This window comes from Rhinatrema bivittatum, chromosome 19 (genome assembly GCF_901001135.1).
Source record: "Rhinatrema bivittatum chromosome 19, aRhiBiv1.1, whole genome shotgun sequence".
NCBI lineage: Eukaryota > Metazoa > Chordata > Amphibia > Gymnophiona > Rhinatrematidae > Rhinatrema > Rhinatrema bivittatum.
In genome coordinates this window covers 41,315,123-41,327,744 of record NC_042633.1, presented here as the reverse complement: position 1 = coordinate 41,327,744, position 12,622 = coordinate 41,315,123, and the positions used below count along the sequence as shown (strand labels likewise).

At 57.8% G+C, this 12,622-nt stretch overlaps 1 protein-coding gene across 9 annotated transcripts in view; it reads right to left on the bottom strand.

The window, feature by feature from the left end:
- DNM2 (dynamin 2) overlaps window positions 1-12,350 on the bottom strand; it is a 39,883-nt gene extending 27,533 nt beyond the window's left edge. For 4 of the 9 annotated variants that reach the window (XM_029585006.1, XM_029585003.1, XM_029585004.1 and 1 more), the window contains exons 1-9: window positions 12,045-12,350; window positions 3,073-3,146; window positions 2,252-2,401; window positions 1,797-2,000; window positions 1,595-1,693; window positions 1,275-1,435; window positions 1,005-1,147; window positions 743-878; window positions 556-623 (exon numbers count right to left, since the gene is read on the bottom strand). In XM_029585006.1, the coding sequence (XP_029440866.1) occupies window positions 556-623; window positions 743-878; window positions 1,005-1,147; window positions 1,275-1,435; window positions 1,595-1,693; window positions 1,797-2,000; window positions 2,252-2,401; window positions 3,073-3,146; window positions 12,045-12,205 (1,196 nt within the window). In that variant the 5' untranslated portion in view covers window positions 12,206-12,350. The remainder of the gene's footprint in view (window positions 1-555; window positions 624-742; window positions 879-1,004; window positions 1,148-1,274; window positions 1,436-1,594; window positions 1,694-1,796; window positions 2,001-2,251; window positions 2,402-3,072; window positions 3,147-12,044) is intronic. The other 5 variants (XM_029585007.1, XM_029585008.1, XM_029585009.1 and 2 more) reach the window with 2 other exon arrangements.
- Window positions 12,351-12,622: the final 272 nt, after the last annotated feature.

Below are 12,622 nucleotides of genomic sequence, written 5' to 3'. Positions count from 1 at the left end.
CCGCGAGGAATCACTGCTGCGCGCCGGCCCCACAGGCTCCAACGGGGGGGGGGGGGGGGGGACCGGGGTTTCCATGACAACGTGGCCGCTCGGAAGCCGCGCAGAAACACCGCGGGCCAACCTCCTCCACCGGAGACAACTTAAAAACAAAAAAAAACCCCCAATTCCCCCCCCCCCCCCCCCACCCCCACACACACACACAGAGGCAGAAGTGCCCGGAAATCCCTCAGCGGGCCGGGCAGAAGGCCGAAGCCTGGGAGCCAAGTTCCTGCCGCCATCAGACGAGCGCCTCCTGCCGCAGACCCGGCTTTTCGTCCCCGGAGGGGGGGGGGAGATAGTGCATCCCCGGTCTCCCGCACGTCTGGACCGGTGCGGCAGGAAGCTAAGGAAGCCAGGTTTTCGTGGCCCCCCCCCCCCCCGGGCGAGAATTACCAACAGCTGCCGTTTCCCCCGCCAGTAATCTCAGGGGGAGGAGCAGCAGCCTCCTTCCCCGCCAGGGCGGACGCGGAGAGAGGCCTCGTGCTGGCTCGGCCGGGGGGGGGGGGGGGCGCTTACCTCACGCCGTGGATGTTCTTGATCGCGTAGCTGATCTCTCTCCTCAGATCTTTTTCATCAAACTCCATCTGCAAGGAAAAGCGTTTACAATGAGCCGAGGGCCATCCCCTCGGGCCTTCCCCCCCCCCCCCCTCCCGTTCTCACCCCCGGCGCCTCCCCACCCCCCATCCCCCCCCGCCCGCGCTACCTTCACCAGCTCGAACGGAAACCTCTCGTGAAAGATCCGATTGATCCTGGCGCCGCCGGACAGTTCCAGCGTGTCCACCTGATCCCCGGAGCCTTCGATCCTCTTCTCGAAGTCCACGCCAAACTGCTGGACCATCCTGGAGAGGGGGAGGGGGGAGAGAGCGCGGGAGCATGAGGAGACGGCGTCCGTCGCTACAGGCGAGGGGGCAAGAAGTGTGCCCTCCCCCCCCCCCCCTCCCTCCCGTGCCCCTCAGGAAACCTACTGCAGGAGGGCTTTGGTTTTGCGGGTGGGGTCGTCGGGCCGGAAGCTCTTGTACTCCTCCACCTCCTTCTCCAGGGACAGCAGCTGGCTCTGGAGCTTACTGCGCAGCGCCGGCAGCGTCTCCCGGATGTGGTTGGTGAGTTGCTGAAAAGAGGGGAGGAAAAAAAAAAAAAGGAGGAGGAGACGTCAAATCATGGAAGAGAGAAAAGAGAAAAAAAAAAAAAGGTTTTCCGCGCCTGTCCGTCCCGTCACCCCCAGCAGGGGGCAGCACCTGGTTCAGCGTTTTCTGCAGGTGCGGCGTGCCCATCCTGTCGGCGATGTGTCTGTAGGCCGGGTGAGAGAGGAAGAACTTCCTTTCGGCTGCCAGGGCGGCTCGGATGTCTTTCTTCCCGTCGATATCCTTCTGGCTTCTGTTCACCACCCCCATATAGCCTGAAGGGAGAAAGACAAGAAAAAGAAGAGACCCACAGGCTCGTTCTCATTGCTGGGCTCCAGGGAGCTGCGGGCAGCACCGGTTCTGGGCCCTTTCCGCATGCCCCGAAGCAGTGGAAATCCTGGGGGGGGGGGGGGGGGGGGGGGGAGCGGGATTACCTCGCCTGAGGGGCAGCAGCTTGTTCTCCAGTATGTCCCGGGCGTCCGTGCCCTCGTCCATCAGGTCCAGCTTGGTGATGACGCCGATGGTTCGCAGACCTGCAAAAGTCACACGAGGGAGAGGCCGTGGTCAACGACAGCCGAAAGCGTTGCCGGGCCTGCCCGACCTGGCCATCGCAAGCAGCCCCTCCCCCCCCCTTACCTTGGGGATCCACTTCCTTGGCCAGCTTGAGGGCGTCCGAGTTCGCCAGGTCGGTGTTGGCCGGCGTCACGGCCAGGATCAAGCAGCTCTCTCTGGCGATGAACTGCAGGATCATGTCCTTGATCTGGTACTCTATGTCCTGGGGCTGGTCCCCCACAGGCACCTTCGTGATACCGGGGAGGTCGATGAGGGTCAGGTTCAGCACTGGGGGGGGGGGGGGGGAGAAGAGACAAGACAGAGAGGAGTAAAATACAGCGAGAGGGCTCGGCTTCATCCCGGCCCGGGATTAGCACCCTATATGTTTCCGTAACCAAAAAAAAAAACTACTTCGTAATCCGCTCGTCAGGAGGAGAATCGAAAGTGGACACCAGGGTTGCCCTTCCCCGTCACGTTCTGCCAAGAGCCGGGGGCACCTCAGCCCAGGCGAGCAGGGAGAACGAGAGCCGGAAACCTACCGTGCGGGGAATAAACCCGGAGGTTGATGGGGACGGGAGAAATCCCCTTGTTCGTCCCCGTCGCCCTGTCCGTCTCCGCTTCGATCTCCTGCCGAACCTCATCGAAGTCCGTAAACTTTTTCGACTTGCAGTGCAAGAACTCCGCATATTCTAGGAGAGAGGACAGGGAAAGGTACGTTCAAAGCAAAAAAACCCAAAAAAACAGGCACAGCCGGAGCCCACTTCCTCCTCTGCGTCTCTCCCCACTTCCTCTTGCCTAATAACCTCCAACATCCAAGTGACACAGGACGGCAGTCAGGCCCGAGGAAGGAGAAAAAGCCACCAGGCGAAGGAAATCCGGGGGCTGCTCCCCCCCCCCCCCCCCCCCGCCCACCCAGCCACAAGAGCAGCTTCTCTGGGCCGTCCAGGGATTTCTTTTAAAAGCGAGAGCAGGAGGGCGAGGATGCTGGATCCCGCTCGGCACAGCACAGTCGCCGAGAGCAGGGGGGAATCGCCGTTTACGAAGCCCCCATCTGCGTACGCAGCGCCGTACGATGGCAGGGGCTTCCAGCTGCCAGGAAGAGAGACGAGGAGAAGGTGCAAGCAGGTCCTTGCGGTCAGGCTGGCGCTGACAGCTAGGAAGGGAAGGGCAGAGGCAGGGGTTAACCCGAGAGCCTGCACGGAGCGGCAGAACACAAGGGAGGCCCACGCCATCAGCCAGGGCCGGAGTCTGCCCCCCCCCCCGGGGCAGCCCAGGCAGTTAAAATTTCTCTACAAACTCCCAGATGAAAGCCGGAGGGGAAGGAGAGAGGTGCCCAGGGGTGCAGTGGCTCACCCCCTACCTGTTTTGGAGAAGATGAGCTGGAGGATGAGCGGCCGGCGAGTGACGATTCCAGATCCACGGGGAAGGAAATCCCTGCAAAGCAAAGGAGGAAGAGTAAATTAGCCAGGCCGGCATTAAAGAAAGCAACACCCCAGCTTCAGGAGAAGGCTGCGGCCAAAGACAGTAGGGTTTGGATAGCGAGGGAGCAGATGCTTTAATACTGATGGGTAAGAAGATCCCCGGGCATGCGCCGCTCTGAATAGGGGGGGCAGCGCCCGCAGAAGGTGTCAACGTTACAGCAAGGCGGCCGGGGGAGGAGGCCTGCACAGCCTTACCATCTCGCAGCTCTGCGGCGCGGCGGGCACCCCTCGAGTTAAGCCGCCAGCGAGCATCCCGTCCCATCTCTCCGAGACGCAGTCAGGCACAGAATCGCCAGGCGACTGCGGCGATGCCACCGACTTGGGCGGGCATAGGCAGCGGGGAGGCCACACCGGTCGGATGCAAAGCTAAGCGGGTAACTTTAGACCGGCTCTCCCCCCGGGGCAGGCAGAATGTCGGTGCTACCTGGCTAACTTATCACTGCCCCCAGATTGCCTCTGGTCTCTCTCTCTCTTTTTTTTTTTTTTATAATTTAGGCAAGTCCTAGCAGGGTAATGAGTTACCTGATCAGTGGGGCAGAGAAAACACTCTAGGTGTCTGTCTCTCTCTCTGTCTGTCTCTCTCTCTCTCTCTGTCTGTCTCTCTCTCTCTGTCTGTCTGTCTCTCTCTCTCTGTCTGTCTGTCTCTCTCTCTCTGTCTGTCTCTCTCTCTCTCTCTGTCTGTGTCTCTCTCTGTCTGTCTGTCTCTCTCTGTCTGTCTGTCTCTCTCTGTCTGTCTGTCTCTCTCTGTCTGTCTGTCTCTCTCTGTCTGTCTGTCTGTCTCTCTCTGTCTGTCTATGGCCAAACAAAGCCGGGAAGCCTTTTCAATATTGAGAGCGAGAGCCCCCTAGCACTTCCGGGTGTATCACATGACAGCCCGAGAACGCCCCGCCCACCGTGGCCTCCCAGGCTGTGACTCAGCGGGGCGGGGAAACCCCCAAGCGTGGCAAAGTCCGCGGGAGACGGCTCCCTCCCCCCCTCCCTCTCTTACCGCACGCAGGGCTCCCCGCACCCCTGCAGCTGTACCGACGGGCACAAGCAAGAAACCCCCGCAAGAGCGCTCGTGCAGGCGGGGCCGCCGCACCGGGAGTTCCCGGTGGCCGCATCCATGACCCCTTGTCACCCGCGCCATGCAAAGGGGCAGTTTCAGGCCGCCCCGGGGGGAAGCTTTCATCTCGGGCACTAGGGGAAGCGACGAGGACGCACTGAAAGGCCTACGGGAGAGACCCCCAATGACAGCAAGGCCTGGGGGCTCCGGGGAACCTCCTCTTATTATAAATGCACCCAGGGCCCCCCCCCCCCATGATAAAACCGGGCCCGGCCCTGGCAATGCTAAAATGATTTCCTTCACTCGGGGCCGGAGCCCGACGTTTCCTGCTGGGAGAGGCTCCAAGCGCCCTCTATTTTTAGGCCTCAAACACAGCCTGCGAGGGGAGGGGAGGGCCGAGCCGCACCTTTCAGTCCTTATCAGCCCGGCTGGAAAGGACACATTTACAAGCCCTGCCCTTCCGGGATCCCACAGGGAGGACTCCACCTTCACCGGGGGAGCTGACCAAGGAAGTGCCCTGCCGTCCCCTCAGTCTGGGATAACGGGGGCATCCCCTCACCCTCCCGGGGGTGGGGGGGGGGGTAGGGGTGCGAGACAGGGGACCGGCCTGGTAGCCTTGCCCGCCCGCCCGCTGCGAGACTGGCGGACCTCACGCCTCACCCGGTGGGAAAACAGACTCGTGCCTGCTAAAATTTCCCTTCCTGTACCGCCACAGATGTCCCCTGGGGATGTCCCCCAAGCTCCCTACGCTCGGGGTGGGACGCCCGCCTCCCCCGCTCTCAGACCTTTGCAAGGGGCTTAACGTATGTAGTGACTTCTGCGGTCGCCGCTCTGCAAATCTCGTGCAGAAACCGAGCCCCCGCCCGCCTGAGACCGCGTAGAATGAGCGCGCAAGCCCTCGGGAACCGGAAGACCCTTAGTCATATAAAGTGGATCCAACAGCCTCCTGAAGCCAACGTGCCATAGTAGCCTCAGATGCCTTCAAACCTCTTTTCGGCCCGCTCCACGGAGGAAGGAGATGGTCCGACCTCCTGAAGTCATCGGTCACCTCGAGATACCTCAACACCAACCTCTCACATCTAAACAACTTCAGCTCCCTCGCGTGAGCCCTTCTGACAGGTTCAATAGGAGCCTCACACAAACCTCTGAAGACCAGATTAAGATTCCAAGATAGGCACACATTCCACACGGGCGAACGTAAATTCTTCGTCGTCGTCCCCCCGAAGGAACCTCACCTCACCTGGGTGAGCCGATAAAGTAGAGCCCTCTACTTTGCCTCGAAAGACAACCCAGAGCTGCCACCTGGACCTTAAGCGAGCTCGGAGACAACCCTTCCATCAACCTCAAAAACGTCAGCCACCGAAGATTTTGAGAGGCCGAACCGCGTTAGAGCAGCACCAGGACTCGAAAACCTTCCATACACGTACGTACAAAAGGCTAGCAGATTTCCTCCAGGGCTGTAGCTACGTAGCAAGGACCACCTCAGGATAACCCCTAAGTCTCAACCGCCGCCTCTCAAAAGCCAGCGGCCTGGTCGGAAAACATTAAGACCCTGATGAGGAAGGCCCGCTAGGTGATCGTCCACTGCCACGTCGATCAGATCCGTGAACCACAGACCAGGTGGCCATTCCAGAGCCACCAACACCACATCGCCTGGCCACAAGTGGCCGAGGGAGGAACGAGAAAGCCCTCAGCTCCGTGCTCCCTTCTCCGGCTGAAAAAAAAATCGAGACGCCTTGGCATTCTGGTGGGTCCGCCCATTAGATCTCCACCTTTCGCAAATGAGCTGCATCGCCGGACTCGGACCACTCCCGTTCGCCTGGATCCAGAACCCCGAGGCTCAAACAATTAATCCGCTTGAACGTTTTCGACCCCGCCATCCGTTCCAGGTGTTGTTCCGCCCAAAGCATCAACTCTCACGCCTCCTGGGCCACCGCTCGCATCTCTGTTCCGCCCTGACGATTTATGTAAGCTACAGTCGTCGTACTGTCCGACAGGACCCGTACCCAACGACCTCTCACCAATGGCGCAAAAGCTCGCAAGGCTAAGTGGACCGCTCTGGTCTCCAACCGATTGATAAAGCAAGCAGACTCTCACGGACCAGCAACCCTGAGCTGACTGCTGCCGATAAACTGAACCAAAACACTGTGAACCTAGAAGATGTAGTGGGCCAGATTGACAAACTAAAGAGTAGCAAATCACCTGGACCGGATGGTATGCATCCTAGGGTACTGAAGGAACTCAAAAATGAAATTTATGATCTATTAGTAAAAATTTATAACCTATCATTAAAATCATCCATTGTACCTGAAGACTGGAGGGTGGACAATGTAACCCCAATATTTAAAAAGGGCTCCAGGGGTGATCTGGGTAACTATAGACTAATGAGCCTGACTTCAGTGCCGGGAAAAATAGTGGAGACTATTCTCAAGATCAAAATCACAGAACATATAGAAAGACCTGGTTTAATGGAACAAAGTCAGCATGGCTTTACCCAGGGCAAGTCTTGCCTCACAAATCTGCTTCACTTTTTTGAAGGAGTTAATAAACATGTGGATAAAGGTGAACCGGTAGATATAGTGTACTTGGATTTTCAGAAGGCGTTTGACAAAGTCCCTCATGAGAGGCTTCTAGGAAAAGTAAAATGTCATGGGATAGGTGGCGATGTCCTTTCGTGGATTGCAAACTGGTTAAAAGACAGGAAACAGAGAGTAGGATTAAATGGACAATTTTCTCAGTGGAAGGGAGTGGGCAGTGGAGTGCCTCAGGGATCTGTATTGGGACCCTTACTTTTCAATATATTTATAAATGATCTGGAAAGAAATACGAGTGAGAATCAAATTTGCAGATGACACAAAATTGTTCAGAGTAGTTAAATCACAAGCAGATTGTGATAAATTGCAGGAAGACCTTCTGAGACTGGACAATTGGGCATCGAAATGGCAGATGAAATTTAATGTGGATAAGTGCAAGGTGATGCATATAAAGAAAAATAACCCATGCTATAATTACACTATGTTGGGTTCCATATTAGGTGCTACAACCCAAGAAAGAGATCTAGGCATCATAGTGGATAACACATTGAAATCGTCGGCTCAGTGTGCTGCGGCAGTCAAAAAAGCAAACAGAATGTTGGGAATTATTAGGAAGGGAATGGTGAATAAAACGGAAAATGTCATAATGCCTCTGTATCGCTCCATGGTGAGACCGCACCTTGAATACTGTGTACAATTCTGGTCGCCGCATCTCAAAAAAGATATAATTGCGATGGAGAAGGTACAGAGAAGGGCGACCAAAATGATAAAGGGGATGGAACAGCTCCTCTATGAGGAAAGGCTGAAGAGGTTAGGACTTTTCAGCTTGGAGAAGAGACGGCTGAGGGGGGATATGATAGAGGTGTTTAAAATCATGAGAGGTCGAGAACGGGTAGATGTGAATCAGTTATTTACTCTTTCGGATAATAGAAGGACTAGGGGGCAGTCCATGAAGTTAGCAAGTAGCACATTTAAGACTAATCGGAGAAAGTTTTTTCACTCAATGTACAATAAAGCTCTGGAATTTGTTGCCAGAGGATGTGGTTAGTGCAGTTAGTGTAGCTGGGTTCAAAAAAGGTTTGGATAAGTTCTTGGGAGGAGAGGTCCATTAATGGCTATTAATCAGGTTTACTTAGGGAATAGCCACTGCTATTAATTGCATCAGTAGCATGGGATCTTCTTGGTGTTTGGGTACTTGCCAGGTTCTTGTGGCCTGGATTGGCCTCTGTTGGAAACAGGATGCTGGGCTTGATGGACCCTTGGGCTGACCCAGCAGGGCATGTTCTTATGTTCTCTGTACAGCGGCACGGGTGTGGAAGAAGCTGAGTGAGATCACCACTCCAGAGGGGGGGGGCCATGAGAGTTTAGGAAGGGCACCAGGTGCTCCACGAATAGTAACGGGGGGGGGGGGGGGGGGGGAGAAAGAGAGAGAGAGAAAGCGACCAGCGAATAGTGACCAGGGATCCAAGGTAAAAGCAGAAGGAAGAGTTCTGAGGTTTGGCACTGCCACGGCGTTTCGTCCCCAGGCACCGTTCCAGGGAAGGCGCACGCAACGTTAAGCCAACCTGAGACCTGCGTCTCGCGCAGGGGAATTCAGCTTGTGGGTGGTCCCCGCCTGCCGGGGACACGGGGGGCCTGCTCTGACCCGCAAGGGAATCCCCCTTTCAGGAAAAAGCAGAACAAAGGCCCTCTAAGCTGCTCATTATAAGTGGCGCTCGTTAAACTTCAATTACAGAATTACAGCGGCGCTTAATTGGGTAGGAAAAGCCTCCAGCAAGCAGCCACCTTCTGATCCCTCGGCAGCAGAGCTGGGGGGGGGGGGGGCCTGCAGATTGGAAACGCCACGACGATTTAACGGTTTACACCGACGCCGGCCAAACCCGAACGCCCGCACGCTTTACGACAGCGGCCGTGTGTCCACGCAGCCAGCCCTGGGGGGCGGGCGCACGGCTTGGTGTGGACGGGCTAAACCGAGGAGAGGAGAGGGCTCTACCCTGCGGTCGCAGAAGCCTTTTAAAGAGGTCTTGAACGAGCAGGTGGGACGCAGGATTTGGTGAGAGAGAGGTAACGGTGGTGGGGGCTGCCTGGCAACAGCGATCATAACGTGGTCAGATTTAAACTAATAACTGGAAGGGGGACAAGAAGTGAATCTGCAGCCCTAACACTAAACTTTCAAAAGGGAAACTTTGATAAAATGAGGAAAATAGTTAGAAAAAAAAACCTGAAAGGTGCAGCTGCAAAGGTTAAAAGTGTTCAACAGGCTTGGACATTGTTTAAAAATACAATCCTAGAGGTGCAGTCCATATGTATTCCACGCATTAAGAAAGGTGGAAGGAAGGCAAAAGGATTACCGGCATGGTTAAAAGGTGAGGTGAAAGAGGCTATTTTAGCCAAACAAAACATCCTTCAGAAATTGGAAGAAGGATCCATCTGAAGAAAATAGGATAAAACTTTCAAATAATAGAAGGACTAGGGGGCACTCCATGAAGTTAGCAAGTAGCACATTTAAGAATAATCGGAGAAAATTCTTTTTCATTCAACGCACAATAAAGCTCTGGAATTTGTTGCCAGAGGATGTGGTTAGTGCAGTTAGTGTAGCTGGGTTCAAAAAAGGTTTGGATAAGTTCTTGGAGAAGTCCATTAATGGCTATTAATCAAATTTACTTAGGGAATAGCCACTGCTATTAATTGCATCAGTAGCATGGGATCTTCTTAGTGTTTGGGTAATTGCCAGGTTCTTGTGGCCTGGTTTTGGCCACTGTTGGAATCAGGATGCTGGGCTTGATGGACCCTGGGTCTGACCCAGCATGGCAATTTCTTATGTTCTTACTGAAAAGGGATTTTTGTAAAACAGAGGCTCCCCATAACCCACGTCGCCTGGCTACCGCTCAGCTGCAGCGCAGTAGCCCAGCGGGCGTAGGCGGAGATGAGAGGCCAATTTCAAGCCCTGCATGGTTGGCAGCTATGAGGACTCTGCCCTCCACGTTTAAGGGGGGGGGGGGGGGGGGGAGCGAGGCAGCAGGACCGGCGTGGGGGGAGACCCCTGCGTTACAGAGGAGCAGGAGACGGGCCTTCTCCCCTTTCCTGCCAGAAAGCAGCAGGCCCCCCGCTAAGGCCTACGATAACGCCTGGGGTCCTAAAGCCCCAGGAGGGTCTCACAAGGGTGCGAAGCTGAGCTTTCCGGGTGCGGCCGGGCCATACACGTACCCCGCGGCAGTGACTGGGGATCCTTCGCCTGCAGGCAGCACAACTTGGGACTCTGCCAAAAAAAAAAAAAAACCCCACAACCCGCTTCACACATTCAGCCGCTTTCCAATAAAAGCCACAGGGAAACGGAGGCCCATCGGCCGTTCCTGCACCTTTGAAACTTCACGCACCGCTTGCCCCCGCACTAGGTAATTAGCCAGGACGCTGGGGGGAGGCAGTGCCAGGCCGATCCGATACTTTTACCCCTCACACAGGTGCACAGCAAGCCCAGAGCGCGGGAGGAAATGTGATCCGATCTCCGTGACATGGGTAGGAGGTCCCAGCGGAGCGGCCTCTCCACCCACCCCCCCCCCACAGAGGGACAACAGGGTTATCTTGTTATCCTGCAAACAGGTTTGCAAGCTGAAAGCGAAGCCCAGAGGCTGCCCGGCGGGCCCCCTCGTACAGGCCCGGCCACAGGCAGGAGACGCCCGGGTTAGGCAGCACCACCCAACTTTAGAGTCTAAAACAGAAGGGGGACCCCGTTCAGCCTCCCTGTCATCGGTACAAAAACAAAACAAAACCACAACCCACAAGTCATCCTCACCACAGATCCCCCCCTTCCTTTTATCCTGCCTGCGGGGGGGACTGCATGCTGCCACCGGTAATGCAAAGCTTGAGCCCTGCCATGCGCTCTAAGGGCACATCCCGAGCCCAAGCCAGGGGCTGGGGGGGGGGGGGCGGGCTGGAAGTCACAGGCAGGTGGCCCGCTCACTTAGCAAAGGCCCCCAGGCCTGCTTGCTGAACCAGCCATGTTTTAAGGAAGTATTTGGAGAGCAGGACTTCCCAAGAGCTGACTGCTGGCTTGCGGGGAAGGAAGGGGAGAGAGGGAGGGAGAGCCTCTGGAGCAGGCACTGTTAGTGAGGACCCTGGTGTCAGAGATGGGGAGGGGGGAGAGTCTCTGGAGCAGGCACTGTTAATGGGGACCCGGGTGTGAGAGATGGGGAGGGGGAGAGTCTCTGGAGCAGGCACTGTTAATGGGGTCCCGGGTGTGAGATATGGGGAGTGGGAAGGGAGGCAGTGGGGAGGGGGGGGGAGTCTCTGGAGCAGGCACTGTTAATGGGGTCCCGGGTGTGAGATATGGGGAGTGGGGAGGGAGGGGGGGGGGAGTCTCTGGAGCAGGTACTGTTAATGGGGTCCCGGGTGTGAGATATGGGGAGTGGGGAGGGAGGGGGGGAGAGCCTCTGGAGCAGGCACTGTTAGTGAGGACCCTGGTGTGAGAGATGGGGAGGGGGAGAGTCTCTGGAGCAGGCACTGTTAATGGGGACCCGGGTGTGAGATGTGGGGAGTGGGGAGGGAGGGGGGGGAGAGTCTCTGGAGCAGGCACTGTTAATGGGGACCCGGGTGTGAGATATGGGGAGTGGGAAGGGAGGCAGTGGGGAGGGGGGGGAGAGTCTCTGGAGCAGGCACTGTTAATGGGGTCCCGGGTGTGAGATATGGGGAGTGGGGAGGGAGGGGGGAGAGTCTCTGGAGCAGGCACTGTTAGTGAGGACCCTGGTGTGAGAGATGGGGAGGGGGAGAGTCTCTGGAGCAAGCACTGTTAATGGGGTCCCGGGTGTGAGATATGGGGAGTGGGAAGGGAGGCAGTGGGGAGGGGGGGAGAGTCTCTGGAGCAGGCACTGTTAATGGGTACCCCTGGTGTCAGGAGTGGGGGGAGAGAGGGAGGGATGCAGATGGTAAGGGGCTCCCTGCCCGCCCCGCCCGTGACACTGGGCTGATTGCACGCCCTGGCCCCGCCGCCGGTGATTTCTTTGACCGCAGCCCGGACCCTTGCAATGGGGAAGGTTTGCGCGCACCGAGAGCGAGGGCGACCCTGCCAAAGCTGAGCGAGGAGACGGCGGTGCGGGCGGCGCGTCACTCCCGTCCCTTTCCGGCCACCCGGGGAACAGAGCGACAAGGGGGGGGGGGGCGGCTCCGGTTCCCGACCCCTCCCACCCCCGGTCCCCTCTGCAAGCCGGGAGGATCGGGGCATGCAAGCGCGGCCCGGGCCCCCGCCGTGATCCCGCTGCAGCGCCCCCGGCCTCACCGTCCGACGAAGTTCTCCAGCACCGAGCTCTTGCCGGCGCTCTGGCCGCCCACCACGGCGATCTGCGGCAGGTCCAGGTTGCAGCTCTGCCCGATGGAGCTGAAGGCATCCTGCAGCTTGTTCACCAGCGGGATCAGGTCCTCCATGCCCCGGTTCCCCATGGCGGCAGCGGCGGGCGAGCGGGCTCCGCGCTCAGGGCAGCAGCAGCAGCGACGCCGAAGCTCCTCGTCTCATCCGGTCAGCCGACCGCGCGCCGGACCCGCTCCCCGTCCTCCCCTCTCCCGTCGCCATTGGCCCGCGGCCACGTCCATCCCCGCCGGCCCTCGCCGACCATTGGCCGGCGGGGCGGGGAGGGGCGGGGCGCCGGTCGGACGGGCTGGGGAGGGAAACCATTGGGTGACTTCTCCCCGTCAATCATTCGGGGGCCGCCCCGCCCTTACGCCAGGATTGGTCAGCAGCGCCGTCCGTCGCTGAGGAACCCGGCCTCTGATTGGCGACCTTTTTTTTTTCCTGACGGCGTCATTTCCCCCGCCCCCCCTTCGCCCGCCGCGACTCCGCAGGCCTCGTTCTATTGTGTT